The sequence below is a fragment of the Seriola lalandi genome, unplaced genomic scaffold (assembly GCF_002814215.2).
Source record: "Seriola lalandi dorsalis isolate HSWRI2012SDOR001 ecotype SW California unplaced genomic scaffold, Sedor1 jcf7180002054570, whole genome shotgun sequence".
NCBI lineage: Eukaryota > Metazoa > Chordata > Actinopteri > Carangiformes > Carangidae > Seriola > Seriola lalandi.
The window spans coordinates 2464854-2487075 of NW_019525123.1; the positions used below are offsets into that span (position 1 = coordinate 2464854).

The 22222-nt window shown below is 39.4% G+C and overlaps 2 protein-coding genes across 6 annotated transcripts; both read left to right on the forward strand.

Moving 5' to 3' along the window:
* Positions 1-364: 364 nt before the first annotated feature.
* Positions 365-9337, forward strand: zdhhc20b (zinc finger DHHC-type palmitoyltransferase 20b). 5 transcript variants are annotated; one of them, XM_023416814.2, is made up of 14 exons: positions 365-491; positions 2065-2091; positions 2492-2586; positions 2715-2835; positions 2938-3007; positions 3163-3195; positions 3647-3767; positions 4396-4431; positions 4670-4802; positions 5118-5244; positions 5356-5445; positions 5541-5653; positions 5732-5779; positions 5964-9337. In XM_023416814.2, the coding sequence occupies exons 1-13, from the start codon at positions 374-376 to the stop codon at positions 5773-5775; spliced, it is 1128 nt and encodes a 375-aa protein (XP_023272582.1). In that variant the 5' UTR covers positions 365-373; the 3' UTR covers positions 5776-5779; positions 5964-9337. The 5 variants fall into 5 exon arrangements, with proteins under 5 accessions (XP_023272582.1, XP_023272583.1, XP_087032939.1 ...); XM_023416815.2 differs by lacking the exon at positions 4396-4431; XM_087176813.1 differs by lacking the exons at positions 4396-4431; positions 5732-5779; positions 5964-9337 and having other exon boundaries at positions 5541-5673.
* A 3481-nt stretch (positions 9338-12818) lies between these two features.
* Positions 12819-21508, forward strand: slc51a (solute carrier family 51 member A). Its single transcript, XM_023417061.2, has 8 exons — positions 12819-13032; positions 16924-17075; positions 17160-17233; positions 17504-17662; positions 19442-19553; positions 20581-20727; positions 20941-21046; positions 21214-21508. The coding sequence occupies exons 1-8, from the start codon at positions 12912-12914 to the stop codon at positions 21357-21359; spliced, it is 1017 nt and encodes a 338-aa protein (XP_023272829.1). The 5' UTR covers positions 12819-12911; the 3' UTR covers positions 21360-21508.
* The last annotated feature ends 714 nt before the right edge of the window (positions 21509-22222 follow it).

Sequence of the window (22222 nt, forward strand, 5' to 3'; positions counted from 1 at the left end):
GAAGAAGGGAGTACGTGTATTCATTTAGAAGAAACAGCATTTGTAAAATGAAACAATCCCATTAAAATCATACCATTTGCAATAAAATAAATTTGGAGTCTGAACATTAAAAATATAGAATGGCATCTTTATGAGACAGCTCTAAACTGGTATATAAAGTAGCAATCTGACCAAATTTTAGCTGTAAATTGTAAAAGAGATGAGTGAGATTTTAGCCTTGTTTGTTGTATAGTGTGTGGTACTGACCCCGCTTTATTCCAATCAATATCTTCAATTAACTGATTCCAGCAAATATTTTCAGACCACCTCCAGTCTCAGTTTGCTCAAGTGACGTCACACATCGACACTCCCTTTTCCCAGTAGAGGGAGAAAGATGGCGCCCACACACGTACTGAGATGCTGTCAACGGGGTTTAGCATGGATACCTGTGATTTTTATCGCCCTAGTCGTCTGCTGGTCGTATTATGCTTATGTGGTGGAGCTTTGTTTATGTAAGTATATGTCCTGGCGTTGTGTGTCGGCTCTTCAAAGCCTTTAACCGCTCATGTTTTCATTGTGCTTTCCACCCAAACATACAGCTGCTGCTGGCCAGCAGGAAGTAAATGGACTGCAGCTCAACAATGGTGTTGGCAAGCCTGTCCAAATCTAGATACAGCTAATTATCAGTACGTTGCCCTCGCTTCGGGTTGTTGTATTTTACGGCGAATTGTGTCAATTGTCAAAGAAAAACTTTCACCGTGCAGTTTATATCCTGCCGGTCTCGTCTCTGTGGTTTTGTGTCGAGCTGAATGGAGTCTGGATGGAGAATTAAAACGCTAACTAAACGGTATTTGGCTGGCTGGACCGATAGACTCTTTAACTCTAACTAGACTACCACCAATTAGCTTGGCACAGGTAACATGTTGAGGTTTTGCCAGGAGCCGATTTGGCCCGGAGAGTTTTGGTATTATAATGAGGGATGCTGTAAAATAACAGTTAAACGGAGGAGCAAAATTGGTTTGATATATTTGAACTGTGGTGTATTAAAGGGCTTTCCAAACTTTTGTATGTCAAGATCACTGGATGAGATTTTCAGTTAAAGGTCAGATTGTATGGTATTCTTTTATGTAATTGTGATTTGTAAAATACATGCTCAAGGTGTCTGAGAAGATTAGATAGGTGGTTCCCAACCTTTTCATTGCTTGTGACACCCTAAAATGAAGAAATGTGTGTTTCCCACCATACCGATTGTATGGTCTTGGAGTGCTTATGAGTCTTGAGGAGTAATTTTTTAATCAGATTGTTACATTCAAATGATTTTTGTTGTTTGGCTAAATACGTGAAAAGTATGCAGTGTTTTGCAAGGAAAAGTAAAGAAAATTGCCAAAAGTTTTTGCTTGAAGTACATTCTTGACCCTGGAAACAGCAGTTGACAAAACAATGTTACCATAAAGTATGCTCATCTTCTTCAGCCATTTTCCGATTGTTTGGAATTGTAGTTTTAGTTTTCTATTTCCATTTTTCTCAGCACAAAATGGACTTCTTGTCCACCTTGGCTCTAAATACAAGAATGAAAGTTCATTCTTGACCTTAGAAATAGCATTTGACAAAACAATCACAAGGTGGGCGAGAAGTCCTTAAAGGGCTCTGAAAAATGGAAATTTGAGTGGGCAAGCTCTGCCTGCAGAGAAAGATGATGTTACTCAATCAAAATCTCTAGAAAAGAAAAAAAACACCTCGTGAAAAGAGTGTTTTGTCAACAAGAGTAAAGTTGTTAAGAATAAGCATAATTCTTTGTAACAGAAATTTTTTAAATTGTACTTATCCCGTGTACTTAATCGTGTTGTGACCACTCAAATTTATCTTTGGGACTCATGGGGTAACCTGACCCCTTGGTTGGGAAACATTGTTTAGATATAGAGCAAGTGTAATGTGAAGCTTTATAACTTGAAAGGATGGATGAAATAAACAATTCTCTCTCTTCTGTCAGTTAAGCCCACTGTCAAATCTGTAACTGCTCACTGTGAGTGACACTGTTGAGTTGACAGTCTAACATTTTTATTTTCTCTGTTTTGTTTCTTACAGTCACCATCCCCGATGTAGGAGAGAAAAGTGAGTGTCCTTGGGAAAACAATGTTCATTTCATACAGTGTGAATATCAGAACTGATTTGCTGAACTGAGCCTGTTTCCTACTTATTGCGATAATCTCTACTTGGTCTGGAGAAATTTCCTCTCAAGACTTGGCTAAAAAAGAAAAGGCTGGCACAGGAAACGTGCTCTCTCAAAGTGCTGAGCTCGGTCTGCAGAGCTGCTCCTCCTAATTCAGCATTAGCTTTCCTCTCTCATTAATTAAATATGTAGATGTACAACATTTCTTCTTTTAGTCCATACCCTAAGTAACAGCAGAATTTCCTTATATCAACATTTGATGGTAATTTACTTGTGTTTAATGTCATTGCACATATCAGACTATGTATATTGTTGACCCTTTCACTCAATTTTTCCCTTCAGTTGTCTACCTGCTCTTCTTCCACGTCTCTTTCATCATGTTTGTATGGTCTTACTGGAAGACCATCTTCACCAGTCCGGCCAACCCTTCCAAAGAGGTACAGTAACCCGATCATCCAAATCGAGCCCACTGTGTCTGCATGTCTCTAACCCCCTGTTGCCATAAAGTGAACTTGATGAATGCATTTTTCAAAAACAAATTGATATGCTGCTCTCGTCACTCCAGTTCTGCCTGCCCAAGGCTGAGAAGGAGCGTTATGAGAAGGAAGAAAGGCCAGAGTCCCAGCAAGAGATCCTGTGGAGAGCTGCCACCAGTCTGCCTCTGTACACCCGCACAGGAGCCGGAGGTACGTCTGTGTAGTGAGACTGGATTTGTCTGTTTGTTTGTACCTCTTAATTGGAACTAAGTATCCAGTATTAATAAGATACTGTTGTGTTAACATGAGCAGCAATCCGTTACTGTGACCGCTGTCAAGTCATCAAGCCAGACCGCTGTCATCACTGCTCCGCATGTGACATGTAAGAAAACATACTTACTCAATATAAGCAATTACAGTTCCTCTCAATTTAGTCTATGTATTTTTCTCTTCCTCTTTTCAATCACCCTTTCAAATCATGTTGCACTTTTCTCATGTGTTTTCAATCTCTCCTTTTTCTATTGCTGTACATGGCAGGTGCGTGCTAAAGATGGACCACCATTGTCCCTGGTATGTAAGCCCTGCTAAACAAAGAGACACACATATGACATCGCAGGTTTAAGAGTATGAGGAGATGATTCTGACAGCCAGCAGTTCCTTATTCTATAAAAGCTCAGCATAATGCAGTCAACCAAGAGCAAACTACTCTTAAGAACTGACACACCTATTTGTATTTGAAAATAGTGGAATCTGATTAGTTTTAACTGCATTATGTTGGAAAAATGTCTCATCTTACAGCCTGACATGTTGCCAAAACCATTCAGAAAATAAACTGCCTAAAATTCATGTGGCCCTTGTTCTTATTCCCTGGGTTGCTTGTAACCTTGAAGGCAACAGAGCTTTCTACTTAAATATTAACCAACAAAAGAACCTTGCCAGTGGCACCTTTTCAGTTCAAATTGGTAAGTTTTCTACCTCAGAGGATGTGATGTCTGACCTTCTTGTGTTTATATGTCTCCAGGGTGAACAACTGTGTGGGGTTCTCCAACTACAAGTTTTTCATCCTTTTCCTGGCTTACTCTTTGGTGTACTGTTTGTTCATTGCAGCAACAGTGCTGCAATATTTCATAAAGTTCTGGACAGTGAGTAATAATGCACAGACACATCCCTTTCCCAAGGTGTTTTCCTCACTACACAGTCAGCTCACTCACACTCAGAATGTGGTGAATGTGAATGTGTGTCTGTATGATGTTTCAGAGGATGCAGATTTGGTTGCATGCTGGGCATCCTTCGAGTTGGTTGTGCATGGTGCTGACCTCTCCTGTGCTGAGCTGTGCTACTCCTCTGTTTTCTCTGTCCTCTCTCACCCTTCACCCTCTGACCCCTCTCTGTTTCCCCTTCTGTTTATCCCCAGTTCTCGGACACTGGGTCATTGTTCTCTGATCTCTCTCTTTTCTGTCTCCCTCTCCACTATCAGAACCATCAGTCACACCACTCATGCGGCTGCAGACACCTCCTCTCTTTTTTCTTTTTTCAATTTTGGAGCTGTTTCCCTTCAGTTTCCTCTCATCTCTGCCTCTTTCATCCCTTTGATTCCTCCATTCTGGGCACACTTTGCACATTCACCCACTCTCTTTCTTTCCCTTTTTTTCCCTGTCATCCAACTTGGCCTTGACTTGTATCTGCCTCCTGATTTCAAAGTGCTCCCCTTCTCCTCCTGCCTGTTCTTTCCTGTGTTGCTAACCAGTCTTGTTTCTGTTTGTACTAAAGCTTTGCCGGAGGAAATCGGCAGAGAACTGCCCAAAGGTAACCCAGTGACCCTCCAAAGCCTTTAGTGTTAGAGTGCTTCACCAGCGTTACCATGGATATTGTCATGATGTTCATGTAGTGCCATGGTTCATGTGACACTCCACTTATTTCTCTATTCCTCGTCCCTATTCTTTGGTACTTTCTCTCTTATTTCTCTGTCTTTTCATCAATATCCTCAATGTGAATTTGTTACTGATTCCTGTCTCGTTCTCCTCTTCTCCCATTTCTTCCCCAGAATGAACTGCCAGACAATCACGCCAAATTCCATGTTTTGTTTCTTTTTTTTGTGGCGGCCATGTTCTGCATCAGTATTCTGTCTCTCTTCAGCTACCACCTGTGGCTTGTAGGGAAGAACAGGTCCACTATAGGTAACAGGTTTTTTTTATTATTTAACCAGCTTAAAATGTGAAGACATTTCCTTGTGTGTATTTCTCTGCATCTAACATCAACATAGAATTTAACACATTTTGTTAAGAGGTTTTAAATGTCTGAATGTTTCAACCAAAAAAAAAAAGAAATTCAGAAATGATATTTTCACTCTCACCTTCTTCAGTGCATCTTTCTTCTTTCTCATGAGGTTAAAATTGCAGGTCATTCATCTTCTGTTTATTGTTTGTTCAATCATCTCTGTGTTTGTATTCTCTGTCCATTCTTGTCCCCTCCATGTTGCACCATCACTCCAGAGGCCTTCAGAGCACCAGTCTTTAGGACAGGCTCTGATAAGAACGGCTTCTCTCTGGGTTTCCGGAAGAATATTGCTCAGGTCTTTGGAGACCAGAAGAAGTACTGGCTTATACCAGTCTTTACCAGGTAAATGATTAAAATTTAGAATTGAACATGCTGTCAACAATACTGTATACTGATGCAGTTTTTTGCAGGTTGACTGCACCTAATCTTGAGTTTCCTCCTTGTTTACTACAGCCAGGGAGATGGTCTGACGTTCCCTACACGACTGGTCAATGCTGATGCAGAGCAGGCCACAGTGACCCTGCATCCAGAGCCCAATAAAAGGTGATCAGTCATGGTGTAACAAAGGACATATTGAAAACATTTATATTTGGATTCCCACTTCTTTTTGACTGTTTATTTGTCGGGTATGTTTCCAGTGCTGCTGAGGTCCCTGTGAGCCCGCTCAGCGAGTCACAGAATCGCCTCCTGAGCAACAACCAGCATGCTAACAACATCGACGACCATCTGGCCAATAACACTCTCAAATCAGGTGAGCCCCAGCAGGGATGATAATATACTTCCTTTTTGGAATTTGTCACCTAATCACATATTCTGTTTACCTTCACAGCTGAAAGTGAAACCATTACAATCTCCATGGAGAGCGAGTCCTAACCAGGTAAACTTGAGTGAATCAGTTCAGTCGGTCTGTAGGTTTGGGTACAGTTCTGACTTTTTTTGTGTGCAGAAGTCAGATTTTGTACATGAAAGTGTTGCACTGCATAATTATGTAAATTTTGAGTGTAATCAACGGTAATTCACCTAATTATCTTTGTTTTGTTTCTTCTCTTTTTCTCCCGCAGGAGAAACTCCTCAGTCATCTAATATGATGCCTTAAGCAACGCAGAAGTTTAGTTTGTCACCATGGCAACAGTCTCCCAGTGTAACCCCATCCCTACAGACCCATTTAGAGTAACTATGGAAATGCCTTCCTTTCGCCCATCACAGCCCAGTAATGCATTGGTATATTTCGCATGCAGTGTCGTAAGCAAATCTCACACCTACCCCATAGGACATATGATACAAGCTTGTTCCCTCTAACATCAACACAAGTGCACACGTGCATACGTGCATACATGCTAACTGTCACACATTCAGCTATATTCGTATTTCCTTGTGTTGTTCAGTTTTCTTTTTCTGACAACTGGAGCATTTACTGATGATGAGAATATTCAAGAATCCTGGAGGGAATCGGAGCTGCTTTTGGTGTTTTAATGAGAAAACTTTTTTTGTGCCAAAAGCTTCCTGGGTGCACCAGGACAGATTTTATAGGCACAAAGCTGCAGTGAAGAGTGGTGGACAAGCTGTGTTTGATTTGAACATTTCTTTAGTGTTTTTAAAAAGGCAGTACATCCTGTGGAGATGGATCAGTTTACCCAAGTGACAGTTTTTAGTTTTTTGTTTTCCAACTCAAAATGTTGGAGCGTATGTATGTTCCACACCTTTTAAGATGGATGTTTCCCCACCAAAACCTGGACTACATTACAGGGGACTCTGGCATAGTTCAGCGGATTGAACCAGTGCACAACAGGGACGACTGTATCTGGGTTTTGGATGGTGTTTTGGATATCAGAGCACAAGATGGCGCATTTGCACTTTGTAGATTTATCAATGTCCATCAAACAATGTGCTGCTTTTTTTTATCATGTCCAAAAAGCATCCCAGGTATAACAGATGTTGGATGATCATGTGTTTTATGGTGTATTTGTGTGTGTGTGTGTGCGTGTGGGTGGGTGGGTGGGTGTGTGTGTCTATGCGCGTGTGTGTGTGTGTGTGCGCGCGCGTGCGTGTGTGCGTGCGTGCGGGAATGTGTGTGTAACAGTTGAAGTGGCAGTCAATTTTTCTTTCTTTTTTCTTAGTAACCGAAACTAAAAGTATCAGCTTTATGTGTTTTTGTGGCCAACTTGTGTTACAACATGCTGCTTATATACAGACAGTTTGATCTGGGAGATGCATTTCACATAGTGCAATGTGCAGCGTTCTTCACTACCTGCTCTTCTAGAGTCAGTTAATTATGTCATGTGATGATCAGTGATTCTTAGCCCAAAATGTCTACAGCCTGTTTTTTCTACAACTCAGTGCTTAAACCTTTACTAAGACACCAACACTCATTGCCAAATAAGGGCTGACCTGTCAGGAGCTCTGACATCTGAAGTGTTTACAACATCCTAGCTTTATCTTAACCTCACTGGCCAATGTCATAATAACCAAATTCTATTTACCAGTCGTATTTTATACAAGGTGTATCTATCCCGCCTGCCTACAGTGGGTCATGATGTCCTTGCAATACCAGTGCTGGCCGGCAGGTGGCGACAAGGCTCCTGTTATCTGCCCTCATTCAGATGAAGTTTTCTGTACTTTATAAACATCTGGCTCAGGGCTCAATTCACTTTCCATCTAATTTGCAGGTGCAGCTTTCTTCAAAATAAAATGTTTTCATAACACAATGAATATCCATTATATTCCTGTAATAACTCATCCAGATTTAATTTGAAACGAAAGTGAATTGAACCCAACTGATCTACTGTAAAATAGAGTTGTGAACTACAGCTTCTGATTACATTGTCTTCTCTGTGTGTTATTTGGAATCAGCTCAGTGTTGTGACCTTGAACTGGTTAAAGGAGGCTTGGCTTGTGTAAAACGGTGAGTTATCTTATGTCAGTGTTAAACATCTGGGATCTGTCAGGCAAGAATTTTTTACATACCAGAAAAAGAATTAGACTGCATTATCCATGCATATCACATCATGTAAAGAATAGACTATTTTGTCAGGACAACCAAAAAGCAGTTTTTTTCACAATGAGGTAAATCCTTTTCCAAGGATTTTTTTTGTCATTTATATGCAACTTTCCAACTCACTGGAGTGAGACACAGCAAATTCCTGATGTCAGTCATTGCTCATGTCTATCTGATCACATCCATAACTGTAGCTGGACGAGCCTCCTGCTAACTACATCCCATCAGATTCTGGTAATGTTGAAGTTTACAGCTGTTTCTATCGTGTAGATTGAATTAGTGGTGTTGTACGGTGTGTATCTTGGTGATCGTCGTCACAGTCGTGCTGAATGTACCACAGACAGGACAGTGAAGGTATTTGGTCAAATGATAGAGCATTAAGAAAAGCTCGCTCTTCAGACTTTACGTTTACATTTTTATCCTTCCAATCATGTTTGACCGATTGAGCCCAAGTGTATTTATAAGTACTCTTTACAAGCAGGGGATTGGAGGATATTTGTTACTGTATGGATTATACTGTAATGGTGGCTAAGTTTATCAGAATCACACTGTTGTTTGATCTCAAATTAGCAGATGTAATTACTGTCAGAGGTCATGATCCAAGCCAAGGTTATGTTTCGATACATGTGTAGATGTTTTCTAAACCTCACACTTAAATATTTAATTAAAGAAAAAGACAAAAAATTCAATTCTACATCATTTAGGAGCCTGGGTCATTCCACCCATCACTTATGACCACTGATTCTGAAACATTGGACCTGTCATCTTGTTCTTTTACAAATTGCCTATATTCTATCTCTGGGCTGTTTGGCCTTGAGACTAAAGTGCGTGTGTGTATTTTGTAATGCTTAATTGAGTGTTCTTTTGTAATATTGTTGTCTTGGGAGAAATGCTTCTGTGCAGCCATGAGATTTTTACCTGTCTGTGTACATAACATAACTGTCTGACTAATGCTCAAAAGCATGGCGCCTAACTTCTGTAAAAAAAAAAGAAAAAAAAAAGAAAAAAGTTTTAACATAATAACAGGGATTATGGTGATAAAACAGACTTTTGGGGTTTTTTCAATTATAGCTAGGTGCGTCATGTTTTAAATTAGCTTTACTCTGGTCTGTCTCAACTTTATAAATGAAGCCATAAAAACTCCTGTGAAAATGGAGGAAGGATCTGAAAATTTCTGCCTAATTTCAAAAACATTTTACATCTGTAACGTACACAGTGCAGATGTAGCCTATCATAACTTGCTTATTGCTACATTTTGGTTTCTTTTTGTTACAATGTCCTATTTTACAATGTGTGTATATATATTGATAATGTAAGAAAAAAGACTACATATATATTTTTCTTGTCTGATTAATTTTACTGTTCCTATTTTGTGAATGAAGTACATGCCTCTACACAAGTAACATGAAAATAACAATAAATGTTTTTTTAAACCTCCAATCTCATTTTTCTCTCATCAGTTTTATAATTGCATAAAGGGGCGTAGCCTACACTTACATTTCTCTGATTCAGCATGTCTGTCCTGTCACACTGTCAGACCTGTGATGCACCAACCCACCACCTGAGGTAATTTATTAGATTTTGTGCAACTCCCTCTGTAGGCACAAAAGGCTTCATACAAGTTTTTTCACCACAAGGTTCACCTTTCAGCCCAGTCTGTGTCTGTGTTCTGGATCAGGTTCTCATTAAGGTAATCTCTGTACCCGGACCACTCGCTCATTCCTTACCATTTCAAAAATAAAAATAAACAAAACAAAAAACTCCACAACATGACGCTGCCACCCCCATGTTTTCGTGCTGGTAATTAACAGTGCTGGTTTTCCTTCAGACTTGATGTTTAGAGCTGACGCCAAACATTTCAATTTTGGTTTCATCAGACCAGAGAATCTTGTTTCTCACAGTCTGAGAGTCTCTTAGTGCTTTTTTTCAGGTCAGAGCCGGAGGCATTATGTTTTACGTATGCCTGTATCATTCTAATGAAGATGGTATCTCAAATTTCTTCATATTTGGCAGAAACATTCACTTTGACTCATGGAAGAATTCATTTGATTTGAATTCTAGTTGGAAACTTTCACCGAGCAGAGGCTTCTCTCTGGCCACTCTGCCATGAAGCCCAGATTGGTGGAGTGCAGCATTGGAGTTTGTCCTTCTGGGAGTTTCTCCCAAACTCACAGGATCTCTGCAGCTCAGCCAGAGTGACCACCGGGTTCTTGGGCACCTCTCTTACCAAGGCCCTTCTTCTCCATTTGCTCATTTTGGTTGGCTGCCAGCTCCAGTAAAAGTCCTGTTTGTTACAAACTTCTTGGGTTTGAATGCTTGTCATAGCAGGGTATTGAGTGGATTAATGCTAATACTTTCTGAATGCACCATCAGTAGTTTTTTGAGTGAGCAGTGTTGAGTAGTTGTCTTTGTGTCAATGTGGCAGAGCATGTACGCTTAGTATTTCAGTACCAGGGGGAGGACAAATTGCAAAGTTTAGATTCTGTACACACTAGTCATTATTTGCATCCACATGCTCTAAATTCCAGGAATGAAACATGACTCGATGAGAATTATATTAAGCATGCACAACAAATGAGAAGCTGTATTTAGCTGTCAGAAAAAGATAAGAGAAAGGAACAGTGAACAACGCTTTGGTTATTACACCATCCGAAACAGTATTATTTGATAAGCTCAGACAAAAAACTAAAACAGACATGTTGCCTCATGCCTTTTGAAGAGAGTCAACAATGTTTGTGGATTCAGGAACCCATATGGACCTCAACATTTGCTATCTGTCTGACACCCAGGCCACTGACTTCTACGATTGAGACTGCTCATCCTCTCAAATCCCTCATGCTTCACTTTAACTTTCCTTACAGTAGTGCCTCACATGGCTATTTGTAAATCATACATTTTTGTAAAGCATATGTCAGAATAGACGTCCGGTGTATCACATCTGTTTTGCAGATCTGTAGTAGAAAGTAGAAAACCGGCTAATACATAACAGTGTATCTTCTTAGAACAAGAACAAGAAACACAAGCAAATAATAAGAAACATTCGCATATCAGTGACTGTATTTTTGTGTTGTTCAAATCTCGACAGAATTCTTTTACCTGTTTCATGCATATTTGCGTGTTTGTGTGTGTGTGTGTGTGTGTGTGTGTGTGTGTGTGTCCATGCACATATAAGCTATGAGTTAATGACCTCGGTGTCAGTTTTTCAGGGAGAGTAAACAGTGACTTGTTAATAACCAAACAAGTCTTACCTACCCAAGGCTAAAGCAGCCGCAGTTTCAAGGAAGACCTTTGGATGGTTCATCCATTAAATGCCAAGCCCACTATCAAAAAAGTGATTTCAGTTTCGATGACATAGCCAATAGTGTTTCATGGCTGGAAATAAGAGCACCAAAACCTCAGTGGATGGAGTTGGTCAGCTGATTTTGTGGCATCATCCAAATGAACTTTAATCTGAATGTTTATCGTACAGTTGGGAATCGGAAATACTCAGCATAGTGAACACTCATGTCCGAGTCAGCACTGATACTGCTGAGTTGTTTTCTTAATCACTGTCTAAAGATATTTTCCTGAGGTGACATCATCTTCACAGTCACAGTTTCTTTTTGACAAGAGACTTATTTAGATACTATATGTGCATTACTGGTAGAACATTCCCATATACATCTTTTTAATAAAGCTTGTGTTGTGGCTGAGGATTGTGCGGTAGCTTCTTGAAACTTTTCTATCAATTTCATGACCTCAGGCCAGTCGAGACACATGATTTCAGATGAGTCTGCATCCCAGTGAACACAATCATAAGCCAAGGAGTGGCTTGACGCAGCCAACATGAACAGGAAAGTTGCTCAGACTTGATTCAAATGATTCAATGGTCATATGAGGTCAGACGGATATGGATCATACTGTGCATTTTGTAACGAGCACAGTAAACAACATAGAGTATAACTTTACAAACATATAAATACACTGATTGTTTATTAGGTTGTGTATTACTTTAACATAACTGGATGTGAGCATGTATATGTATGTTTTATGCCTCTTGGCTATATCTATTAATCATTCCTTAACTGTGTCTGCACATGCAGCTCAAGGATAAAGAGATTTTATCTCAGAGCCAAGGAAAAACAAATGCCTTCATGCAAAATTAGACTCTGGAAGCCAAGGATTGCCTGAACAGACAGGCAGATCCAATCCGTATAAGGTAAACAAGGGTAAGGATGATGTTCAGAAACAAAATAAGATTCACAAAAATAAGAGAAAGTTCCAGCAGTTTCTCACAATAGATTAAAAAAAAGGATAACAACTAGGATGCAGCAAGTATCTGATGACATTAGACTTTTGTTGGTAAAAATTTATCTGTTGAGCCGAATTTTGACATCATTGCTGTTCATTATTCGGTACTGCCTTTAATTCAGTGATGTCCTGGATCACAGTAAAGGAGAAAATTATTCAAATGGAGCCAGAGGCGCAAAAAGATTTGCAGCACATGCTTCAGATGACGATACCCCTGCACATGTTGCTACGGGAACGGGGTGCATGTGACATGAGTGCCTGCGTTGTCCACAGACACACACACACACACACACACACACACACACACACACACACACACACAACACACACAAAAGGGCAAAAATAACATATGGATGATAAGATTTAATTTCTTATATGATAGACTGTTAAATTCCTAATTACTTGCATAGATCAATTTTCCATCATTTTATGCTGCATGAAAAAGTTGTGAAAGCCAATAAAATCCAATTTGAGAAAGGCTTGCTAAGTGCCAACCTCAAACCACAAACGTTTTTACGTCAATTTCTTCGGACTTGGTGATTCGGCGACGACTCACTGTTCTATGACAGCGGGAAGGGGGCGGGTCCAGCGAAGTGTTTTGGGGGTACCCGGGTGGCAGATATCCCTCTGTGGAAAGTTTCAGGACGCTCTTTGGATTTCTGGACAGGAGAGTCAGCGGCTCGTACACGCACCGAGTGTCAGTGGATGTAAGCGAGACTCAGATATGTCTCTAAACTGTGTTTGTGATAACAGGGCGACAGGAGCCAGCATGAATAATGATTCCAACCGAACTACTGCTCGGAGCTGCAGGGAAAGCCCTCCTTTCGCCATCGACATCATCCTCCGTGAGTAGACACCGCACATCACTCGTTTACAGGACTCCAGCATCTCAGGTCTTGTCACAGAATCACCCCCTGATAAGGGTCTTTATAAAGTGACTGCACATTATGCATCATCAGATTTAATCTGCAGCAATTCGGTGATTTTTATGTAAGGGTAAAACGACCCCTTCAGAATAATCAATGAACAAAATCAATATAATATATACACGAGAAGTATATGCTTAAGTTAACACATTTAAAGTGTAATTAAATCATAACAGACTACAACTTTGTGATCATATATCTAAATGTAAATTCTTGTAAAGGGGCATCTTCCCCCACTACCCGGGGAGGGTGCTGCCCTACCCGGGAAAGAAGCCCCCTGGGACCATCTTGCTTAATGAGTCATTTTGATCTTGATCTCTTCATTTCAGTTTTATTTACATTGATATTTAAATTACTGACATAAAAATCATGTTACATACAAAAGGGGGGCTTCGAACTCTTTCAAAATTACAAGAAAAGTATTTATTTTTTTTCCCCCCACTTGCTTTCTGAAATGTAGAGTGATTAATAGGAAATTGTTGGATTCCTGGAAGTCCCCGGACCCCATGGGAACTGCTGGAAGATTGTGGGATGGTGCTGTAACGCATCCAGTCATCCTCTTGATTTTCAAAGTTATAATAGAAAGAGGCTCCTTCACATTTTCTGAAGCAGTCAGTCAAACCCTCCAGTGAATAAAGAAAAATTAAATGTGAGATACTCTGTTTTTGCTGAGGACCCCCCCTGCACCTCCATCAGCAGCTCTGCTTAGTCCACCCGCCCCACTTTTAAAGCACTGACATATGAACACATTAGGCAAAATTGGTATCCACATAACCAGTCAATTAAAGTCACTTGTTCAGACAAAGCTCAGTTCTCAGATGCTGGTTATGTCTTTCAACTAATTATCAAACTAATCCATTAATCCATTTCACTGGGTGCTGGTGTTAGTATTGTAAATTCACAATTATGGCACCGACTAATGTTGGATTATCCATTTCATTTTGCTTTTCATTTCTCACTCCTAAGAGGTTTTGCAGCCTGACATTTGCAGGATATGGAGAGGAAATCCACTTAAATAGAGCTGAGTAATACTTGTATTATCTTGTATGAAGACAGTCCTGTGTTGATATGGCAAGTGCTGGGGAGATTAATGACATTTAGAGATACTTTTTTTGCACTTTTTTAAATATGTTGTTTAAACATTTTTCTACTTTATGATTAAGACTAAATGAAGGTTAAAAAATGAACTTCTTTTTATACTGCTATATCACTGATTATGTGAAATCCACAGAGGATCTTCATTTTTGAATTAAAATAATCAATTTTAACACAGTTTTCACCATTTAGGTATGATCGATTGCATGATCAATTGTATAATAATAAATAACCATAACCAATAGGTTTGCCAGGCCAATATATATGGTTTGTCTTTACTTGTAAAAAGTCTCTCAAGTACAATCTGGACCTGTTTTGTCAGTCAGAAAATGGAAATGTGGCCAAATTAGACATCAGATAATTAAGAATAGAACAACCAGAATACAGGAAAGAAATACTTTAAGTAGTTGAAAGATTTTTGGGATGAACAATAAATACATTTTTAGAAAAGTGTCTCAATTATCCATTGGAATTTCAGGATTTATACCAACAAAAATAAAGTGTAACACATGTCAGAAGACTGCATAGTCAAACGGAGGATGTTTGTGTAGTATTGATTTTTTTTTTTTTGCTTGTTTGTGTGTGGTTTTGTGTACTGTTTACCACCGCTGTTTTCGGATACCAAGGAATAAATGATGAAGATCACCAAATAACTCCAGTAACACAATTATGGGCAACATGCTGAAACCATTATCACAACTGTTTCTTTCATTTTGAACATAACTGCAGCTTGGTGATCACTTATCTTCCTTTGTCTGTGACGTCTGAAGCAATTCAATTGTGACCATATGTGTCTGCTGTAGCCTCCCTTTACAGTTATTCTAGGAAGTTACGCTCTGCCGGCTATTGTCTTACGCTGTGCGAAATCCCACCTACATGCAATCAAGCTTCTTCAGAATCATTACTGAGTCAGTCGCTTTTTCCATCATTAACTGCCTATTCTATTTGTTTTCAAGGCCGACTTGGAAATAAACTTGTATTGTGATGATGCAAAGCTCATCAATATCACATGGCATGAGGAAAACTCCCCAGTTTCCAACTAGTGCTAAAGTTAGAGGATCTATCCATTCACTAGCATGTTTTATTATGCGAACATCCTGGTATCTATGGCAACAGTCTGCATTTAATTTCCTGTGTTCCTGTTTTCAATTTCATGCTGCACATTGCTCCAAAATCAACTTTAAATCATTGTTGAGTCTGTTGAACTCATAGAAAATAATTCAACCGAACCTACACCCAGGTCTGGGGCATTATAACTGTATCACATCAGTATTTTTTTAACCTTCAAACTATGCTGCTCATATGTTTAGTGAACTCTATCGGCCAAAAGAGTGTTTTCTTATTTTCTCTTCTTTATTTATAACACATTAAACTGCTAGAACGACTACACATATGTCATATATTTTGTTGAGTTGTTATCTTACATTATCTCAAATGTTTCCAGAACTTTTCAAACGTAGCGAAATCCATGATTTTAATCAAGGTGACGATCTGTTTCATTTGGTCGCCTGTCAATGACATCATATCCCCTCTGCGTATGTGTCAGTGTTGTGGTTGTCTGCCAGAAGTGGTCAAAATGGACTTTTCTATCCATTTTTAAGCTACGTTTTTATTAGATCTTTGTCGTTTCAACTATGTGTTTTAACTGGATGAAGGATCTTAGTCATTGGAAGGCTGTATCTTAAGTTATCAGGGAAAAAGCTGAGCAAACATCACTAAACACCACTTTTTATTATGGTGTTGATTGAAAGGGCCTTAGCAGCAGAAGTTACATACTGTGTGTTAAGGCCACTAATGATTTATTCAACCTGCTAAACTTTTCAAGGGCTTGATAAAGGCTCTAACAGCGCATGTACCCATTACCCTCATAAAAACACACTTAAAGTTCATATCAAGTTCCACTTTCTGGAGATTTACCCTAAATCCCATTTCAAATTTAAATTCTTGTATTAAATTACTTCTGAAGGTGGTGGAAAGTCTTCTGCCTTGTAGCACATTGTTACCACATTTTCCCATTACACCTGCTTTCAAGTATAGTTTTTCTTATGACTCTAAATATGTATATATTTTTAATTCCTCTGCACTATCAACAGTGGTGGACAGAAGCGTTATGTTTTCGAGTTGTCCATCTGTTTGTCCCATTCGCAGGAATGCTGTGAAGGACTTTTATTACATCTGCCACACACATCTAATTGGACTCAAGGATGAACCAATTAGAATTTTAGGGTCAGAGGTCAAAGGTCAAGGTCACTGTGACCTTTTTTGGCCATAAGTTTTTTATTAACTCTTTTCATTTTACTTCCAAATGGTCAAAGGTCAGCTTTACTGTGAAGTCTTAATGTTCTGCAAAAACACTTCTCTGGCCATTATTCAATGCCCTAATCAGGAACAGAAGGGGAGATTGTGACGATAATTCCTGCATCTTTACTGCTTGGTAAAAGCATACAACCACGAGGCAGTAGTTAAAGTTAGGGCATGTTAGAGTCTTTGCTTTAAGGCTGCTTTTTTTAGTTTATTTTACAAAAGTAATTTATCCAGTTTGCCAGAATAAACATTTCAAGACCTTGGTGAAAGAGCCAACAGGCTAAATACCTATTACTTTCAAAACAGCACAAACAGAGATCATATCAGGTTTAAGTCTCTGAAGTTTTCCTCTTGGGTGTGAGCTGAAATGAATTGAATAGTCAGCTAATTGTAAAACCCCCCCCCCTCCAGACTTGGATATCTTTGGCATCATCCTGTACTCCATCCTCACCTTCATGGCGGTGGTGTCTATGCTCGTCTTCATAGAGGAATGTATCTACATCTACAGGAAAGTGCCGTCCAATAAGAAGAGTATAATCATCTGGGTGAATGGGGCAGCACCGGTAAGACACCAGTTTCACCAGTTCCAGGGCAAAATGCACAGGTATCTTCGCATGGTGTTTACCTACTTCTTCTCTCGTTTTCAGGTGATTGCCACCATGTCGTGCCTGGGGATGTGGATCCCCAGAGCCACCATGTTTACTGATATGACCTCTGCCTGGTGGGTTCCTTTTTCTTTGCTTCTCTCTGTCTCACCTTCCATCTCGCACTGTGCTGTGTGTTTTCTCTCACTCACAGAGCCCTGCAGTGAAAGATCACACACAGGAAACTTATATGTCATAACCAACCGATACATTGCGTAATGTGTATGGGAGCTATGGCTTTCATTTTCTCCATGTGTTTATCCCCTCTCTTCATGCGTATCTCATTTCACTTCTCCCATTGCTTATTTTTCTGCGTTCCCGTCCCTCCTCCTCTTACCTCTTCGTAGCTACTTCGCCATTGTGGTGTTCAAGTTCCTGATCATGATGGTGGAGGAGGTGGGTGGTGACCAGGCATTCCTCAACCGAGCAGGGAGACACAAACTCAAGATCAGCACGGGGCCGTGCTGCTGCTGCTGCCTCTGCCTGCCACATGTGGCCATCACACGGTAAACATATGCACTCTGTGATACACTTAATAGCTTTTTCCTGCCTTGAGAACCAAATTAAGACTGCACATTTTCTAACAATACCCTGGGTGTGAACATCCTCTGAGTAACACTTAACAGATGCTTATTTTGTTGGACAGCTCTCAATTATGTGCAATTTAAATTTAGAAATCTGCTCATAATATCTTTGGCATGAAAGTGTATTTCCTATTAGACTTGAGGAACACTCTCTATTGTCTTTGGGGGGTGGTGGGGGGGGGGTTATCAACTATAAAGTAAATATTATTTTATTTCAATATAAACCAAAAAAAAAGGCCCCAGTGGTTTTGTTATCGACTATAAAGGCAATATTGTTTTATTTTTTCTGTTCTGTTATGATTTAAATTGAATCAAAATGAAAGCGGCTGAAAGTAGAGACTACAATGATTTGCACGCCTAATCTATGCTTAGCAGGTATGGAGTACTAACATTCGTTAAAGTGAATAAGTGCATTTTGGCAAATGCGCCTATTCACTTTTTATGAGCAGAGGTAGATGAGAAGATCAATACCACTCTCATATCTGGGCATTAAATATAAGGCTACAGCCAGCTTTGCTTAGCTTATCTTAGCACAAAGACTTGGAAACAGAGGAAAATGTAACAAAGGTAACAAAACTGCCCTATTGTCAAAAGTTCACTAATCAAGATGTCTCGTTGGTTTAATCCAAAGAAAAGGTTGTGGTTTAACAGGGGTGGTTATTTGCTAGCCTATTTCTTGGATAGGGGCCATTGGACAGAGGCAATTGAAGCTACTGCTAAGGAATACTCTGGCACATAACCCCATATATATATTTGATACAGTGTTGCTTTGATATTGAGCAATCCTTGTATTACTGATGTGGTCATTGAAACATATGGTAATGCTATGGTAAGCACAGATCCTGTGCAGCTTCTAACCACATGTTTGAGGGGACAGGTTGGTGCAGAGTTCTCTTATGTAATTTTTGGCCTGTTTTAACGATTGTGTAAACTCACAAGTCCTCTGTCCACACAGCATGAGTCTACAGTAGATGTACGCCTCTGTGAATACAGCTTGAACACACTCCTGGTCGCTCTGCTCTGTCATGGCTTGGAAACGTATATCATACTGTAGCACAACAATCTCATTAAGCTCTTTTCTAGCAGATTAAAGACTGACTGTAGTCACAGCTGACTGATCAGTCCACCCAGTTTCAATAAAGTCTGTGTAAATCCTTTAGAAGCGGGTACAGTCTGTTTAGGCTAGATGCAAGTCCCCCTCACATGTTTGGTAATGACAAACAGGTGTGCTTATTTCCGTTGCTATACATCGCTTAACATGCATTCACTCAGTGAGAAGATACTGAAAACCCATTTGCGTGCATGCACACAGCATGGATGTTGATGAGATGCAAGTCAGGACGAGTTCAGCCCTTTCCTTTTGATCCAGCGCCCAGTTTCCCATCAGCAGTTTGCTTTCAGGATGATGTGTGCTTTCTGGTGAAACACCATATCAAGGTATAATGAACCTCGCAGGGACAATCAATATTGCTGTTTTCCATGTAAGTTCAAATAAAGACATGCCGTGAGACAGTAAACACATCCCCAAGGCTTTTCTGAATTGTTCAAAACTTCCTGCAATAATAATGCGGGATAGGTTCAGGGCAATGGTGAATTCCATAATGAACTTTCAACAGTTTTTAAAAAAAAGTTTTTAGAGAATAAAACCTTGTTCTGTCATTAGTGGCTTTCATGAAAATGTTTCCTGTGCTCCAACTCCAGGCGATCTCTGTTCCTGCTCAAACTTGGCTCCTTCCAGTTTGCTGTCCTGAAAATTGTCTTCACCATCCTTTCCATTGTCCTCTGGACGAATGGGACCTTTGACCTGTCTGACGTGAGTTGGTAACAGTTCTGAATGGCATCTCATCATCATGTTATTGTATCCCTAAATCTTTCTTGTACTATTTATTTTCCAAGCATTTTACGATCAACTGATGAGTCATAAAAATAGAGTTTGTGGCCACAGCCCAGACTCCCACTGTTTATTATTACATATCTAGACTTTAAAATTTACTGTATGAAACTTACAGTCATGATGTTGCTTCAATACAGATACTAGTATATACAAATGCAATGATGTTAATGTGTAAACATCATTATTAGTCAAACATGATTATTCACAATTTATAAAACACAATAGTTCTCTCTAACACTTAATGATACAGGTTGAAAAAAACATGTTCAATTCATAACTAATGTATGATGATGAATATGATGATTTAATAAATGAAATAATACAGGGTGTATCATAGCTCCCTTTTACTCACCATTAAGAAATTAAAACAGTCACTATGATCTTATGTAATCGGTTCATGCTTAATGACTCTTGAATTAATGACTCGTGCTTAATGCAGTCATTTGTATTCCACCAAATAAGCTGAGATTCACTCACTAAAAACAACATGTCAGATCCATACTCTGAAAGAAAAATGCCGCCTCATCTCATATAAATATAAGCTTTGTCATTCGGCACATGCCAGATGTTCTTTGTGTCAGTTTTGAGATGACTTCTCTTGTGATTTGGTGATACATAGATAAAAAATTCATTTGACTAGCTTACCATTCTATTTCTGCTATACCCCAGTGCTTTCAGCAACAACAAAGACTTGCTGGGTAATGCAGCAACTTGTAGTGTTGTCTCTTGTGTTTACGTCTGACAGCAGCTTCATATTTATATAAGAATATAAATGCATGACTCTATAGTTTCCAGCTAACGTGGTGGCAAATGAATTAGTGTAGGAAATATTAAAACACAATATTGTGGCATGTTTTTCATAACTTTTTTTTTTTAGCAGGATCTCATTAGTCTCTGTCTCTGTTGTGTGTGTGTGTGTGTGTTTGTGTGTGTGACTATATTTCAGTTGACAATTACTGGAGCTGCTATATGGATCAACCCATTTGTGGGCATCTTGACAATCATAGCCCTGTGGCCCGTAGCAATCATGTTCATGCACCTGAGGACTGTCCTACGGACACTCAAGATCATCCCCAAGTACGCCATGTACCAGGTAAGGCACAGCAGGAGCATATATGCACACAAACAGCTGTTAACACACCTCATGATAGACAGCTCAACTATATAAAGCTGGCTGTAAGTAAACAGCCATTTCTCATAAGATGTCAGGTTATAGGGCTGTCATAAGTTTTTTTTTGTTTGTTTTTTTACAGGATTTTCCAGCATTGTGTTTGTCATAGTTATCAATGTGTTTGTGTTTTTTTAGCTGGTGCTGATCCTGAGCCAGCTGCAGACAGCTATCATCAACATCTTAGCATTGAACGGCACCATTGCCTGCACGCCACCTTTCTCTGCCGCAGCCAGAGGATACAGTGAGTCAACATTTATCAAACACAATTATCCATGTGTTTATTTGTCCAAACAACAATGATTCATCCATCCGTGCATTCATTTGTTCACCAGAAGTAATTCCCTTGGATTTTCCTTTGATTTTATTCCTTCCTTATCAGTTCTACCTCATTTACTTTCTGCCCCACAGTGATGAGTCAGCAGCTGTTGATCCTGGAGATGTTCATCATCACACTGGTAACACGGCTGCTGTACCGACGACAGTACGACCCCTTACCTGAAGAAGAACCCGACAACAATGAAAACACCAAGATGGCAATGCTTGAGTCTGCGTGAGAACGGTGTGTGTGTATGTGTGTGTGTGTGTGTGTGTGTGTGTGTGTGTGTGTGTGTTTGTGTGTGTGCGTGCGTATATGCCATTTTTACATTCCTGCAATTATCATATAAGAAAATATGAATAAATATAAATGTGAATTATATGTAAACCAATCTTGTTGATGTTCATTAAGGTCACAGATGAAGACTGTTTGTCTGACAGGACACATGTAGCCTACTTTATTCAGTGTGATCTGGGGTTTGATATTTGATTTTTTTCTATTTTGTGTCCGCTTTGTGTCATTTCAGTTTGTTTTCACCAAAGAAATAGACCATACATGTTTATGCAAGAGGCTTACATGGTAGTACTTTATTTTACAGTTCTGTAATTTCCTTAAATTTCAGAGGATGTGTCCTGGAAAGGGTTGTGGGTATTTGTATCATAGGAATGAATTGTACACAGGCAAAAGACGACCATTGGCCATACAGATTTTTGCATTTTTTACACATGGTTTAATTATCAAGCAACCAAAGAAATCACAGGTCCTGATGCCTCTCTTGCTCTGGTACAAAACTACAGATCCCATCAGGTGAATGCTGGTCCTATAGCTGCCTTCCAATATAAACCTATGGTGCCTATAGTGCTGCTTTGTTATAACAGAACTAAATGAAATAAACCAACAAAACAAATAACTAGGAACATAAGATATTATTGAAATTTAACCTAATTAAAGGAAATATGCAGAAAAAATACACATATTAAGTGGCGCCTACACTAAGTATAACAGAATCATTCAATAATTGCTGGGTTAGTTAAATTAAGCTTATAAGCAGTTTTGATTTCAAGACAATTTTAAATATCTGCTGCATTTAAACCCAACTAA

Excerpts from the sequence above, each read along its gene's own strand:
- zdhhc20b (XM_087176811.1), top strand. The coding sequence starts at position 374 with ATGGCGCCCACACACGTACTGAGATGCTGTCAACGGGGTTTAGCATGG. Across the intron at positions 2,836-2,937 it reads CACCCGCACAGGAGCCGGAG|CAATCCGTTACTGTGACCGC; the intron begins GTACGTCTGTGT and ends TAACATGAGCAG. Across the intron at positions 3,196-3,646 it reads ATGGACCACCATTGTCCCTG|GGTGAACAACTGTGTGGGGT; the intron begins GTATGTAAGCCC and ends ATATGTCTCCAG.
- slc51a (XM_023417061.2), top strand. The coding sequence starts at position 12,912 with ATGTCTCTAAACTGTGTTTGTGATAACAGGGCGACAGGAGCCAGCATG. Across the intron at positions 13,033-16,923 it reads CGCCATCGACATCATCCTCC|ACTTGGATATCTTTGGCATC; the intron begins GTGAGTAGACAC and ends CCCCCCCTCCAG. Across the intron at positions 19,554-20,580 it reads GGACCTTTGACCTGTCTGAC|TTGACAATTACTGGAGCTGC; the intron begins GTGAGTTGGTAA and ends ACTATATTTCAG.